Consider the following 15,377-nt stretch of genomic DNA (forward strand, 5'->3'; position numbering starts at 1 on the left):
CCTGGCAACTGTATCACACATAATATACTGCACACATGCCCACTAGGTGTAATGTGTATCTGCCAAACATCTTATGGCTTTTAAAGGTACGCTAGTCACCTGACACTGGCTGATAAATTACTAAGGAGCAGCTGACACAGGTTTAGAACAAGTGAGATTACACAGGGGTGCATGAAAAGGCCTGTGACCACGGTTAATAAGAGTTAACCAAAGATTAACCCCGTAATATACAAACAAATCTAGAAAACCACAGAACTCACCACCCCAGAAGCGGGGTGCAGTGTCTGCACTCACCACTCATAGGGTGGGGTGCATGCAGCCCATGGCCACCAACCCTAATATATACAAACAGAAAGTTCAGCACTCACCATAGCAAGCTCACTTATCCTCACAACATCAATAAATAAGTGCTGTGGTTTTCTAGATTTGTTTGTATATTACGGAGTTAATCTTTGGTTAACTCTTATTAACCGTGGTCACAGGCCTTTTCATGCACCCCTGTGTAATCTCATTTGTTCTAAACCTGTGTCAGCTGCTCCTTAGTAATTTAGCAGCCAGTGTCAGGTGACTAGTGTACCTTTAAAAGCCATAAGATGCATGGCAGATACACATTACACCTAGTGGGCATGTGTGCAGTATAGTATATGATACAGTTGCCAGGTTTTAATTTTTGAGACTCTGTGATAGTGTAGGACCTGCATGAAGATGGGGTACCTTGGCGAGCGGTATGCAGGCTTCCGTACATTGGCCAATTCACTAACTAAACCCCCATCATTTATTAATTGATGTTGTGAGGATAAGTGAGCTTGCTATAGTGAGTGCTGAACTTACTGTTTGTATATATTTGGGTTGGTGGCCATGGGCTGCATGCACCCCACCCTATGAGTGGTGAGTGAAGACATTGCACCCCGCTACTGAGGTGACGAGTGCTGTGGTTTTCTAGATTTGTTTGTGTATATATATATATATATATATATATATATATATATATATATATACATATATGTATATCCAAGATGCGAAACCGCACACTGGCAAGGGTTAACACAATACCAACGGTCGTGGTGCAGGGTCCAAAAAAGCTAAACATTGACACTCACTTTCCAATGTAGTTTTGTAAAGATGCAGGATCAGCAGTGACGTTTTAGCAGAAGAGGATTTATTCAGTCCATCTGTAGCAAAGTAATACAAACAGCGGCCCAACAGCCGTTTTAACCGCACTCTGGTAGTTTTCCTCAGGGGCTAATGCAACCCCTCACTGGGTGTCTGTTTTAAAGGAGAAAATTGCACCAAAAAGCCTGTAGGCCACACCCCGCGGTCTGAGAGCCCAAGAAACGCTCTCGTTGGAAATTATTACTGACTGAGAATGTAAACAAATACTGCGCCCGGTTTGGACACCATGTGGGAGTGTGCTGTAAGATAACTATGTGCACTGATATAATGCACAGTGTCAGCGCTCCGCTGTGTACTAGATAATATGTGTACTTGCGGGTGTATGTGTTACAGTAGGGACAATTGAGAAAGAGTCCATGCAGCCCGCAGAAACCCAATAAGTGAAAGAAACACCACAACATCAAATAGAAGAAAATGCCATAAGGGTTCGTGAAGTGAATCCTGCATGAGGCAACACGCAGGACAGACCACGTAACTTACTGGATGCACAAAGCGATATCATACAACAGATACAACAGAACGGGGAGAAATGTCAGATGTCAGGCAAATTCATAAACAGAGCTGCAATATATAGTCCAAAGCATAATGAAACAAATAAATGCATCATCAGTATAAGATATTGTTTTATCATGGGGGTCTCCCATACAAGTGCTGACCCAAACCAGCCCTGCTTAGCTTCATCATTCAAGCAGGAACTGTACATTCCCAACTCCCCAAAGCTGTGTCTAACAGAACACACAAACTGGCTGTATATAGATTATAAACAATTGAAAACTCTTAAGGCAATAATGGAAAACCAGGTTCTGGCTCTCCAACATCCGCACATGGCTTGAAAAAACATAATGCTATGTCCACAATTGACTATGCATAATCAGAGCAGATTAAATCTCCTACAAGTCCTGGAGAGAAGGTAAAGGCAAACAGACCAACTGAGCAACAAATCCATCTCACTGTCATATAGTAGATAATTAGGTGGTACTGCCAGAGGACCAATGTACGTGAAAGTGAAGTATAACCAAAACCCCACCTAGGACAGAAGTCAAGCAACTAGGTCAATAATGTACAGCACCCGGTATTCCAAGGAGGTCTCCCATCCAAGTACTAGCCGGGCCCAACACTGCTTAGCTTCCAGGGTCGGATGGGTATTGGGCATTCCCAGTGTGGTATGGCTGTATAAAATTCCAGACATACGCTGACTGTACGTAGGCCCAATATAGTCCACATCATATCGGACTAAGGCACACAGCGGTGTACATAAAGGAACCTAGGCACTCTGCAGTGCCCATATAACAGAAACAATGCCAAACAGACCATATAGCACACGGCAGTGCAAACTATCACAACATCCTTGTTAATCATATATCTACAAGCAGCATCCCAAACCAAAATCCTCATTCAGGCTGTCGAAGTCAAAAATATTACATACACACAACATACAAACTCCAAACAGAGAGGTCTCTGTACGTCCGCATACACGCAGCGTTCACAGGATATACGGTAGAATGCACATTCATGCAGACAAGCCACAAAGGTATATTCAACACATATTTCATACAACACATAAATTACACATAGATAAAACATGTCAAGCACCAGACATTATAATTTATTTATATAATAGAGTGTAACATCAGATATATATGTATTATTGGAACAGAACATTATATCATGCTTAGTGTCAAAATGATCAGGAGAATGTGTGGATTCATTTGATAGCTATGGGTAAATTGTAGCACTTTGCAACGATTAGTTATGATTAAATATATGAAATCTAAAGTCACTCTTATTAGAACAAAGAACTTCCTGAAGAAAGCATGTGAGCAGAAAACCAGTGGCTAACCCCTATAACTGCATCTTCAAACTGGACATTGCTTGCATATGAACTGACCAATAACACACAAGGAATGAGAGACCTCCCTCTCCTGGGCCAATGGAAGGAGATCGAAACCAACAACCTGTTAACTCCCACTTTTTGATATAGGCAGTTTTGTAAGGCATAGTTAGTTGCTGTTGCTTACTGAGAAGGGATGGAGGAAAGTTCTATGGGACAGGGTGATGTATGTTGGCTGTAACTGCTTCTTGTGTAATTGTAACTCGGCAACTATATACATTTTTATACTTAATGATATACTGTACATATGTTATTTTGTGTGCATAACTTTTAATATCAAATACATATATATCTGAGCGTTGGACCTCAGTAGTACCATGTGTGCGACTGCTTGCTTTCTCTTAAGGGATATAGTGCTGCAACGTTCAGTGCACTTTTATCGTATATGGTAATAAGATGTGCCTTGCGTCCGCAGTATATATTAACACTGGTATTTGAAATGTTTATTTAGAATAATTAGAAAATACACAGTTGGGGGCTCCGTCAGGGATATGACATACTTAACGATGCGCTGTACAGACACGCCAGTGTCTACCAGCTAAGGATGGACGCATCTAGATGCTGCTGAACCGCATGTTTTTTTGCGTTATTAGTAAGGCGCTGGTATGAATCAAGGGACAATAGATTTCTTTGTTGCCTGTGAGTGTGACAAAAACGCACAATTTTAGAAATGCTACAGCGTACTTTTTATTGTTACATAGAAACATAGAATTTGACGGCAGATAAGAACCACTTGGCCCATCTAGTCCGCTCCTTTTTTTATTTTTTACATTATTTTTATCTCTAACCTTATTTGATCCTTATTTCTTTGTAAGGATATCCTTATGTCTATCCCATGCATGTTTAAATTGCTCTACTGTCTTAGCCTCTACCACCTCCGATGGGAGGCTATTCCACTTGTCCACTACCCTTTCTGTGAAGTAATTTTTCCGCAAATTTCCCCTGAACTTCCCCCCCTCCAGTCTCAGTGCATGTCCTCGTGTCCTATTGCTTCTCTTCATTTGGAGAATGTTTCCCTCCTGGACTTTGTTAAAAACCTTGATATATTTGAAAGTTTCTATCATGTCCCCCTTTCCCTTCTCTGCTCCAAACTATACATATTGAGATTTCTTAGTCTTTCTGGGTATGTTTTGTGATGTAGGCCATGCACCATTTTAGTTGCCCTTCTTTGTACAGTTCCTAATGTATTAATATCCTTTTGAAGATATGGCCTCCAGAATTGAACACAGTATTCTAGATGAGGTCGTACCAATGACCTATACAGTGGCATTATTACTTCTTTCTTTCTGCTACTGATTCCTCTCCCAATGCAACCAAGCATCTGACTAGCCTTCCTCATTGCTTTGTTACATTGCTTACCTGTCTTTATGACATCTGAAATAGTGACTCCTAGATCCCTTTCCTCCTCAGTAGTTTCCAGTATAGTGCCATTAATACTATATTTATCCTTTATGTCACCTGAAATAGTGACTCCTAGATCCCTTTCCCCCTCAGTAGTTTCCAGTATAGAGCCATTAACACTATATTTTTCCATATCACCTGAAATAGTGACTCCTAGATCCCTTTCCTCCTCAGTAGTTTCCAGTATAGTGCCATTAATACTATATTTATCCTTCATGTCACCTGAAATAGTGACTCCTAGATCCCTTTCCTCCTCAGTAGTTTCCAGTATAGCGACATTAATACTATATTTATCCTTTATGTCACCTGAAATAGTGACTCCTAGATCCCTTTCCTCCTCAGTAGTTTCCAGTATAGAGCCATTAATACTATATTTATCCTTTATATCACCTAAGATAGTGACTCCTAGATCCCTTTCCTCCTCAGTAGTTCCCGGTATAGTGCCATTAAAACTATATTTATCCTTTATATCACCTGAGATAGTGACTCCTAGATCCCTTTCCTCCTCAGTAGTTTTCATTATAGCGCCATTAATACTATATTTATCCTTTATAACACCTGAAATAGTGACTCCTAGATCCCTTTCCTCCTCAGTAGTTTCCAGTATAGAGCCATTAATACTATATTTATCCTTTATGTCACCTGAGATAGTGACTCCTAGATCCCTTTCCTCCTCAGTAGTTCCCGGTATAGTGCCATTAATACTATATTTATCCTTTATATCACCTGAGATAGTGACTCCTAGATCCCTTTCCTCCTCAGTAGTTTCCAGTATAGAGCCATTAACACTATATTTATCCATAATATCACCTGAAATAGTGACTCCTAGATCCCTTTCCTCCTCAGTAGTTTCCAGTATAGCGCCATTAATACTATATTTATCCTTCATGTCACCTGAAATAGTGACTCCTAGATCCCTTTCCTCCTCAGTAGTTTCCAGTATAGAGCCATTAATGCTATATTTATCCTTTATGTCACCTGAGATAGTGACTTCTAGATCCCTTTCCTCCTCAGTAGTTCCCAGTATACTGCCATTAGTACTATATTTATCCTTTATGTCACCTGAAATAGTGACTCCTAGATCCCTTTCCTCCTCAGTAGTTTCCAGTATAGCGCCATTAATACTATATTTATCCTTTATAACACCTGAAATAGTGACTCCTAGATCCCTTTCCTCCTCAGTAGTTTCCAGTATAGAGCCATTAATACTATATTTATCCTTTATGTCACCTGAGATAGTGACTTCTAGATCCCTTTCCTCCTCAGTAGTTCCCAGTATACTGCCATTAATACTATATTTATCCTTTATGTCACCTGAAATAGTGACTCCTAGATCCCTTTCCTCCTCAGTAGTTTCCAGTATAGCGCCATTAATACTATATGTATCCTTTGTCACCTGAAATAGTGACTCCTAAATCCCTTTCCTCCTCAGTAGTTACCAGTATAGTGCCATTAATACTATATTTAGCCTTTGGATTTTTGAGTCCCAAGTTTATTTAGCAGTCTGCGATGTGGAACAGTGTCAAAAGCCTTACTAAAGTCTAGATAAGCTATATCCACAGCTCCACCTTTATCCATCACTTTAGTTACACTGTCAAAAAAGTCAGTAAGATTTGTTTGACATGATCTCCCCCCAGTGAATCCATGCTTTTTGGGATCCTGTAAATTGCCAGATTTGAGATAATCTACAACTCTTTCTTTCAAGAGTGTTTCCATCAATTTCCCTACTACTGATGTAAGACTCACTGGTCTGTAGTTGTTTGCCTCTTCCTTGCTTCCACTTTTGTACAGTGGGACTACGTTTGCTCTTTTCCAGTCCTCTGGAATTACTCCTGTAGCTAATAATTCTGTCAATGGTGCTACCAGCACCTCTTTAAGTTCTTTTAGTAACCTTGTTGCTAAACGAAGTTCAATAAGTCATATTGTGTTTGATACAGATTGGATTGTTTAGCTGTTAAGTAAAATTTAAAGAGCATTTAAAGGTTGGTGCGTAGGTATGGATATGGCTGTGTTAGCATGCTGCATCCTATTCGCATACTGCTAACATAGGCCTGAAGTAGCAAAGCTTTGTTCGCGCTGAAAAAGCAGCGTGTGCGAATTTTTGTTACCATGCAGTGGGAATTGTCTATTAGGGCGACTTCTGGTGCTTGTATGATTTGTGATTTATTTGTGACAAAGGATAGAGTGTTTGTGTATTCTGGCTGCATGGCATGGACACCATTTTGTCCATGCACATGGCTTAGAAGAGGGAGGAGCAGTGGCCATCATTATTTAAAAGCTACCAATGAATTTAACTAACCCATGCCATAGTCAATTATAGTTTTTCAATTAGATCTAGTGAGAGTAATAATGAGACAAATACTTGATATAAGAAAATACACACAGATGAGAGAGTTGTTTTTTTTCTTCCAGGATTTGTTTTAGACTTGGAAAATACTGTGTGTGTAAAATAGCCCTCTGCTTGTTACAAGATAGGCAATTGAAATGTTAATGAACCTGTTCAGCCACTCTGGAACAGCAAGCAAGTGAACATCTGTTGAGATGCAAATTAGAGGCTCTGTGGAAACTACATTCATTCAGTATGTGTGTATAAATACCATGTGCTGTGTGGGGGTTTCATAAGAGTCAAATAATATGTATGTATATATATATATATATATATATATATATGTCATATTACTATTATATGGATATATGGATATTTATATCAGTGTATGTTCTGCAAGATAGCTATCCAATCTGAATCATAGCATTTAAATGATAGTCAATAGCCATAATGAATTGAAGGGAAATAACTCTGGGGGGGGATGTTCTCAATCACTGGTAAATAACTTTTTTTTCTGTACAGAAAATCTAAAAGTGTGGGTTGCTGAAAAGTAAGTGTGAGTGCATTGAACCCCAGGACAAAAATGGGATCTCGTTTAGGAGACACTGAGTAAGCAGAGGCTTGGTGGCGTGAAGGCTAGCGACCTTACGTATTGGTATTGAGGCACGTAGTGTGTGTTTGTTTTAAAAGTAAAACGTGCGGAGGAGCGTGATTTTGGTGTTACGTTCCGGCTGTGGTGTGCAGCTTGTGAATTCGACTCCTGTGATCGTAGGGCGTATTGATAACAAGTATCTATAAGCCGTGCGATTGGACCACACGTGTGTGTATGTGATACGTTGGGCAACGTGATACCATTTGCGTCATTTCGTGTAATTGCGTCATCATACGCGCTGTGTTAGCATACGCAGATGTGATTTGTGTAAAGAGAAGGAATTTTTGCTGACTCAGGAAATATTCCTAAGTGGACAGTAATTGAATAGGGTGATCGATAAGTTGTTTCTCACCCAAGAAAATGCCAGTGGATAGAAACCAAAAAAGAGCAGGCCTGTAACCTCCACTGAAAAAGGCGGGGTATTGATTTATTGCTGTTAATACGTCATGCTTCCAGTGCTGAGGGGTCTGGTAGGGTCCTCACTGGGTACGCGGGCAGTCACTACTGGAGTGGACCGTGGTACTTTCCAGCGGAGAAGGAGTTGGTGAGAGGACAGGGGCTGAAAGGGTCCGCTGGTTATATAATGTGTAGGAAATATGGTCCATACACAGAGGCTTTTTGTGATGAATGGGTACGAATGACTGTTGATGACAGGGCATCATTTCCAGTTATGGTGGTTTTGATCCTGAGGTATTGCAGGTAATATGAAAAAAATTATGCTTAACCAAAGTCATATAAGACAAGAACGAAAACATAATATCTATTTGAAGTCATAGCAACAATGGGGAGAAGTAAGTAAAAAGGAGAAAGCAGGTACACCACCAAATGTAGATGTGGAAGCAGTTACAGCCAGTATACAAACTATAGAAAATAATACAAATAAAAATATGAAAATTATGAATGTAACCTATATATGTACTAATGAATGTTAAAGTTTTATTTAGGAGGAGTTAGTGACCCGACTCTGGTTTCAGCCATTTCTCATGCACTAAAAGAGGAGCTGTAGCCTGCAGGGGAAGTGGCTGAGACCAGTGGAACTAGTAAGTATGGAGTCATTCAAGTACATATATAGTAAGAAAGATCACAGGTAAATACTAATTCGGCAAATGGGAGGAACGAGAGAAGTGCAACATTACCCTTTGACAAAACCTGCAGAAGTTACGATTGGGCCTCTATGATGCTAAACTCTTTCTTTTCTCCTGGCAGCAGTGGACCCTGACTAACTTAATCGACAGAGATTTTGTTGTGTAAATTGAAATGTGAAATACATATATTGTACTCCTGCTCAGGAAGTACAAGGTATGTTAGATACTCCTCAAAGACTAATGTTGCATTCCACTGTTCTAGATTCATGTCCATCACAGGTAGAGGAAATTATCTCACAGATACCGGGTTCCCTATGAATTTAGGATGGACAGGACACTGGATTGATGGCTGAGGTAGTCCCAGTAGTGACACAGCAAGCACAAGTATTTAAGAATCAATTCCCTGTAGTGACCAATCCAGTTGTCATTTTAATAAAATCCTCTCCACATCTACAAACTTATCTGTCACCAACCTCTATTCTGTTTTCTTCACAGTTTCCTCTTCATTATTTGCGTTAACAAGGGGGTACAATACATGGACCCGGCTCTCCCAAGGGTTCAAGTGACAGCCTGAGTATTTTCTCCCAAGCCTTACATGACTGTTCACAGTCCTTTCAGCCTGAGAATTGGTCGATGCTGATACAATGGGATATATTTACTAAAAATCGTATTATTACCGATTTGGAGTGAGAATCAACACGAATGACATCGAAAGTGTAAAATTGCAACTTTTTGAATTGATTACGACTAATTTACTAAGCTGTCGTATTTGTATTTTTAGTGTTGTCCGATGTCGATGTCATTCGTGTTTTTTTTTTTATATAATGCGGCTGATTTTGTGTTTTTTCGGCCGTGTTATTAGTTTTTTTTACGACTGCGTCACATGTCTGTTACGGCAGTGTTTGTCCGTTCACGGCCGCATTTTTTCCTAAGTTTTGTTTTTGTCACTCGTCCGTGATTGGTTGTATTCGTGATGGAGGAGTGTCTGTGCACATTACTATAAAAACGCCCCAAACCATCCGCACCTCGTGGGTTTAGCTAGTGGAGAGGAGAGAGGAAGGTGTGTTAGGAGTTGGTGAGTTTGGTGGAGTTTTTGGAGGATTTGGAGCGGAGTTTTGTGATTGTTGAGTGCTGTACTGTGTGTGTAAGTAGTCTTGTCATACTTGTTGTGTAGTTTTTTCAAAGTTTGTATACTTTTTTGTCCTTGTTTTTTTTTCCAAGTCTCTTTTCATTGTTTGTGAGTGAGTGTGTGTGTGTGTGTGTGTGTGTGTGTGTGTGTGTGTGTGTGTGTGTGTGTGTTGGGTGTGTGGTGTGTAGTGGTAGTGGAGGAGTGTGTTTTCTGTTTTTATTTCTCTGTGTTTTTTGTAGTTTGTGGGGATTATGTCTCAGTCAGAGGTCAGTGTGGTGGAGGAGGTGAGTGAGAGGGAGGAGGTGAGTGAGGTGGAGGAGGTGAGTGAGAGGGAGGAGGTGAGTGAGGTGGAGGAGGTGAGTGAGGTGGAGGAGGTGAGTGAGGTGGAGGAGGTGAGTGAGAGGGAGGAGGTGAGTGAGGTGGAGGGGGTTAGTGAGAGGGAGGAGGTGAGTGAGGTGGAGGAGGTCAGTGTGGTGGAGGAGGTTAGTGAGAGGGAGGAGGTTAGTGAGAGGGAGGAGGTGAGTGAGGTGAAGGAGGTGAGTGAGAGGAAGGAGGTGAGTGAGGTGGAGGGGGTTAGTGAGAGGGAGGAGGTGAGTGAGGTGGAGGAGGTGAGTGAGGTGGAGGAGGTGAGTGAGAGGGAGGAGGTGAGTGAGGTGGAGGGGGTTAGTGAGAGGGAGGAGGTGAGTGAGGTGGAGGAGGTGAGTGAGAGGGAGGAGGTGAGTGAGGTGGAGGGGGTTAGTGAGAGGGAGGAGGTTAGTGAGGAGGAGGAGGGGGTGCCTGTTGCTGCGTCCTCCAGTGATAGTGATGGTGCTGTGGCTCCGCAGCCACGCACCACTACCAAGACTGGGCGCAATGTGAAGTTCAGCTATGCTGAAAACATGGCGTTGGTGCGGGAGCTGATGAGGCATCATCGCCAATTGTTTGGGCAGGATGCTGCCAAGGTGTCCTCCCGCAGGAAGTCTGTCCTGTGGAGTAAAGTGATTGCGGCAGTGAATAGTGAGGGTGTGGTGAGGCGGACTGAGGACACGTGTCGTAAGCACTTTTATGACATCAAGCGCCTTGTCAAGGCCAAGATGGCCAAGGAGGCCAAATCAGCCCGCCAAACCGGGGGTGGACCCCCCTTCCGGGCTACTTATCGTGATTGGGAGGAGCCTGTGCGGTCCCTTATTCCTGCCGAAGTGGTGTCTGCGACTCATGTCCGGGATTCGGACCGGCCAAGGCAGGATGGTGAGTTTGTTTTAATTGTTTTTTGATATTGCATTTTTTAAAATGTAAATGCTGCTAATTGTTACTGTGTTTTTGAAAATGGAAACATTGTGTTGGTGATGTCGTGCAGGCCTGTGCAACCTGTAGCTCTAAATGTGTTTCCAAACTACAAGTCCCATCATGCATTGCCTGAGTTTTGTTATTAGTGAATGGTACATATGTTGCAGTGCATGCTGGTATGTGTAGTTCTAATACATAATCAGAGATCTTGCTTATCCTTAACTGTTTTATAAAATATCATTTTAATAATTTTTTTATTTTTTTTTAATGATGTGTATTGTGTGTTTGTGTGTTTTATTTTATGTTGTTGGTGTCAATTTTGGTTTACAAATTCACTGCAATATATTGTTCAGAATGAATCTATGTTTCTGGATTATTTAGTGCAACACCATCTTAATTTAAGAATACACACCCAATTAAGTAATCCAGAATAGTTTAAACATAAAATAGTTTACTTATCATTAGGTTCAAGATGTTTACATCACAATAAGGATTTTCAGATAACAATGAGTATTCAAAGTATGGTCATAATGTTTTTATTAGTGATGAGCACCTGAAATTTTTCGGGTTTTGTGTTTTGGTTTTGGGTTCGGTTCCGCGGCCGTGTTTTGGGTTCGAACGCGTTTTGGCAAAACCTCACCGAATTTTTTTTGTCGGATTCGGGTGTGTTTTGGATTCGGGTGTTTTTTAAAAAAAAAAACTAAAAAACTGCTTAAATCATAGAATTTGGGGGTCATTTTGATCCCAAAGTATTATTAACCTCAATAACCATAATTTCCACTCATTTTCAGTCTATTCTGAACACCTCACACCTCACAATATTATTTTTAGTCCTAAAATTTGCACCGAGGTCGCTGGATGACTAAGCTCAGCGACCCAAGTGGCCGACACAAACACCTGGCCCATCTAGGAGTGGCACTGCAGTGTCACGCAGGATGGCCCTTCCAAAAAACACCCCCCAAACAGCACATGACGCAAAGAAAAAAAGAGGCGCAATGAGGTAGCTGTGTGACGACTAAGCTAAGCGACCCTAGTGGCCGACACAAACACCTGGCCCATCTAGGAGTGGCACTGCAGTGTCAGGCAGGATGGCCCTTCCAAAAAATACTCCCCAAACAGCACATGACGCAAAGAAGAAAAAAAAGAGGCGCAATGAGGTAGCTGTGTGAGTAAGCTAAGCGACCCTAGTGGCCGACACAAACACCTGGCCCATCTAGGAGTGGCACTGCAGTGTCACGCAGGATGGCCCTTCCAAAAAACACTCCCCAAACAGCACATGATGCAAAGAAAAAAAGAGGCGCAATGAGGTAGCTGTGTGACGACTAAGCTAAGCGACCCTAGTGGCCAACACAAACACCTGGCCCATCTAGGAGTGGCACTGCAGTGTCAGGCAGGATGGCCCTTCCAAAAAATACTCCCCAAACAGCACATGACGCAAAGAAGAAAAAAAAGAGGCGCAATGAGGTAGCTGTGTGACGACTAAGCTAAGCAACCCTAGTGGCCGACACAAACACCTGGCCCATCTAGGAGTGGCACTGCAGTGTCACGCAGGCTGGCCCTTCCAAAAAACACTCCCCAAACAGCACATGACGCAAAGAAAAATGAAAGAAAAAAGAGGTGCAAGATGGAATTGTCCTTGGGCCCTCCCACCCACCCTTATGTTGTATAAACAGGACATGCACACTTTAACCAACCCATCATTTCAGTGACAGGGTCTGCCACACGACTGTGACTGAAATGACGGGTTGGTTTGGACCCCCACCAAAAAAGAAGCAATTAATCTCTCCTTGCACAAACTGGCTCTACAGAGGCAAGATGTCCACCTCATCATCATCCTCCGATATATCACCGTGTACATCCACCTCCTCACAGATTATCAATTCGTCCCCACTGGAATCCACCATCTCAGCTCCCTGTGTACTTTGTGGAGGCAATTGCTGCTGGTGAATGTCTCCACGGAGGAATTGATTATAATTCATTTTAATGAACATCATCTTCTCCACATTTTCTGGATGTAACCTCGTACGCCGATTGCTGACAAGGTGAGCGGCGGCACTAAACACTCTTTCGGAGTACACACTTGTGGGAGGGCAACTTAGGTAGAATAAAGCCAGTTTGTGCAAGGGCCTCCAAATTGCCTCTTTTTCCTGCCAGTATAAGTACGGACTGTCTGACGTGCCTACTTGGATGCGGTCACTCATATAATCCTCCACCATTCTTTCAATGGGGAGAGAATCATATGCAGTGACAGTAGACGACATGTCCGTAATCGTTGTCAGGTCCTTCAGTCCGGACCAGATGTCAGCATCAGCAGTCGCTCCAGACTGCCCTGCATCACCGCCAGCGGGTGGGCTCGGAATTCTGAGCCTTTTCCTCGCACCCCCAGTTGCGGGAGAATGTGAAGGAGGAGATGTTGACAGGTCGCGTTCCGCTTGACTTGACAATTTTCTCACCAGCAGTTCTTTGAACCCCTGCAGACTTGTGTCTGCCGGAAAGAGAGATACAAGGTAGGTTTTAAATCTAGGATCGAGCACGGTGGCCAAAATGTAGTGCTCTGATTTCAACAGATTGACCACCCGTGAATCCTTGTTAAGCGAATTAAGGGCTCCATCCACAAGTCCCACATGCCTAGCGGAATCGCTCTGTGTTAGCTCCTCCTTCAATGTCTCCAGCTTCTTCTGCAAAAGCCTGATGAGGGGAATGACCTGACTCAGGCTGGCAGTGTCTGAACTGCCTTCACGTGTGGCAAGTTCAAAAGGTTGCAGAACCTTGCACAACGTTGAAATCATTCTCCACTGCGCTTGAGACGGGTACATTCCACCTCCTATATCGTGCTCAGTTGTATAGGCTTGAATGGCCTTTTGCTGCTCCTCCAACCTCTGAAGCATATAGAGGGTTGAATTCCACCTCGTTACCACTTCTTGCTTCAGATGATGGCAGGGCAGGTTCAGGCGTTTTTGGTGGTGCTCCAGTCTTCTGTACGTGGTGCCTGTACGCCGAAAGTGTGCCGCAATTCTTCTGGCCACCGACAGCATCTCTTGCACGCCCCTGTCGTTTTTTAAATAATTCTGCACCACCAAATTCAAGGTATGTGCAAAACATGGGACGTGCTGGAATTTGCCCAGATTTAATGCACACACAATATTGCTGGCGTTGTCCGATGCCACAAATCCACAGGAGAGTCCAATTGGGGTAAGCCATTCTGCGATGATCTTCCTCAGTTGCCGTAAGAGGTTTTTAGCTGTGTGCGTATTCTGGAAAGCGGTGATACAAAGCGTAGCTTGCCTAGGAAAGAGTTGGCGTTTGCGAGATGCTGCTACTGGTGCCGCCGCTGCTGTTCTTGCGGCGGGAGTCCATATATCTACCCAGTGGGCTGTCACAGTCATATAGTCCTGAGTCTACCCTGCTCCACTTGTCCACATGTCCGTGGTTAAGTGGACATTGGGTACAACTGCATTTTTTAGGACACTGGTGAGTCTTTTTCTGAGGTCTGTGTACATTTTCGGTATCGCCTGCCTAGAGAAATGGAACCTAGATGGTATTTGGTACCGGGGACACAGTACCTCAAACAAGTCTATAGTTGGCTCTGCAGTAATGATGGATACCGGAACCACGTTTCTCACCGCCCAGGATGCCAAGGCCTCAGTTATCCGCTTTGCAGCAGGATGACTGCTGTGATATTTCATCTTCCTCGCAAAGGACTGTTGGACAGTCAATTGCTTGGTGGAAGTAGTAAAAGTGGTCTTACGACTTCCCCTCTGGGATGACCATCGACTCCCAGCAGCAACAACAGCAGCGCCAGCAGCAGTAGGTGTTACACGCAAGGATGCATCGGAGGAATCCCAGGCAGGAGAGGACTCGTCAGAATTGCCAGTGACATGGCCTGCAGGACAATTGGTATTCCTGGGGAAGGAGGAAATTGACACTGAGGGAGTTGGTGGGGTGGTTTGCGTGAGCTTGGTTACAAGAGGAAGGGATTTACTGGTCAGTGGACTGCTTCCGCTGTCGCCCAAAGTTTTTGAACTTGTCACTGACTTATGATGAATGCGCTGCAGGTGACGTATAAGGGAGGATGTTCCGAGGTGGTTAACGTCCTTACCCCTACTTATTACAGCTTGACAAAGGCAACACACGGCTTGACAAATGTTGTCCGCATTTCTGTTGAAATACTTCCACACCGAAGAGCTGATTTTTTTGGTATTTTCACCAGGCATGTCAATGGCCATATTCCTCCCACGGACAACAGGTGTCTCCCCGGGTGCCTGACTTAAACAAACCACCTCACCATCAGAATCCTCCTGGTCAATTTCCTCCCCAGCGCCAGCAACACCCATATCATCCTCATCCTGGTGTACTTCAACACTGACATCTTCAATCTGACTATCAGGAACTGGACTGCGGGTGCTCCTTCCAGCACTTGCAGGGGGCGTGCAAATGGTGGAAGGCGCATGCTC

General features: G+C 43.1%; 1 protein-coding gene and 1 pseudogene across 1 annotated transcript in view; one reads left to right on the forward strand and one right to left on the reverse strand.

Annotated features, from left to right (window-relative positions):
* Window positions 1–2,230: 2,230 nt before the first annotated feature.
* Window positions 2,231–2,350, reverse strand: LOC134931383 (5S ribosomal RNA; annotated as a pseudogene).
* Window positions 2,351–10,494: 8,144 nt separating this feature from the next.
* The window catches only part of LOC134929707 (uncharacterized), a 51,506-nt gene continuing 46,623 nt past the window's right edge, over window positions 10,495–15,377 (forward strand). Inside the window, exon 1 of the mRNA XM_063925286.1 lies at window positions 10,495–10,884. Coding sequence (XP_063781356.1) covers window positions 10,536–10,884 — 349 coding nt within the window. The 5' untranslated portion in view covers window positions 10,495–10,535. The remainder of the gene's footprint in view (window positions 10,885–15,377) is intronic.

The sequence above is a fragment of the Pseudophryne corroboree genome, chromosome 5 (genome assembly GCF_028390025.1).
Source record: "Pseudophryne corroboree isolate aPseCor3 chromosome 5, aPseCor3.hap2, whole genome shotgun sequence".
NCBI lineage: Eukaryota > Metazoa > Chordata > Amphibia > Anura > Myobatrachidae > Pseudophryne > Pseudophryne corroboree.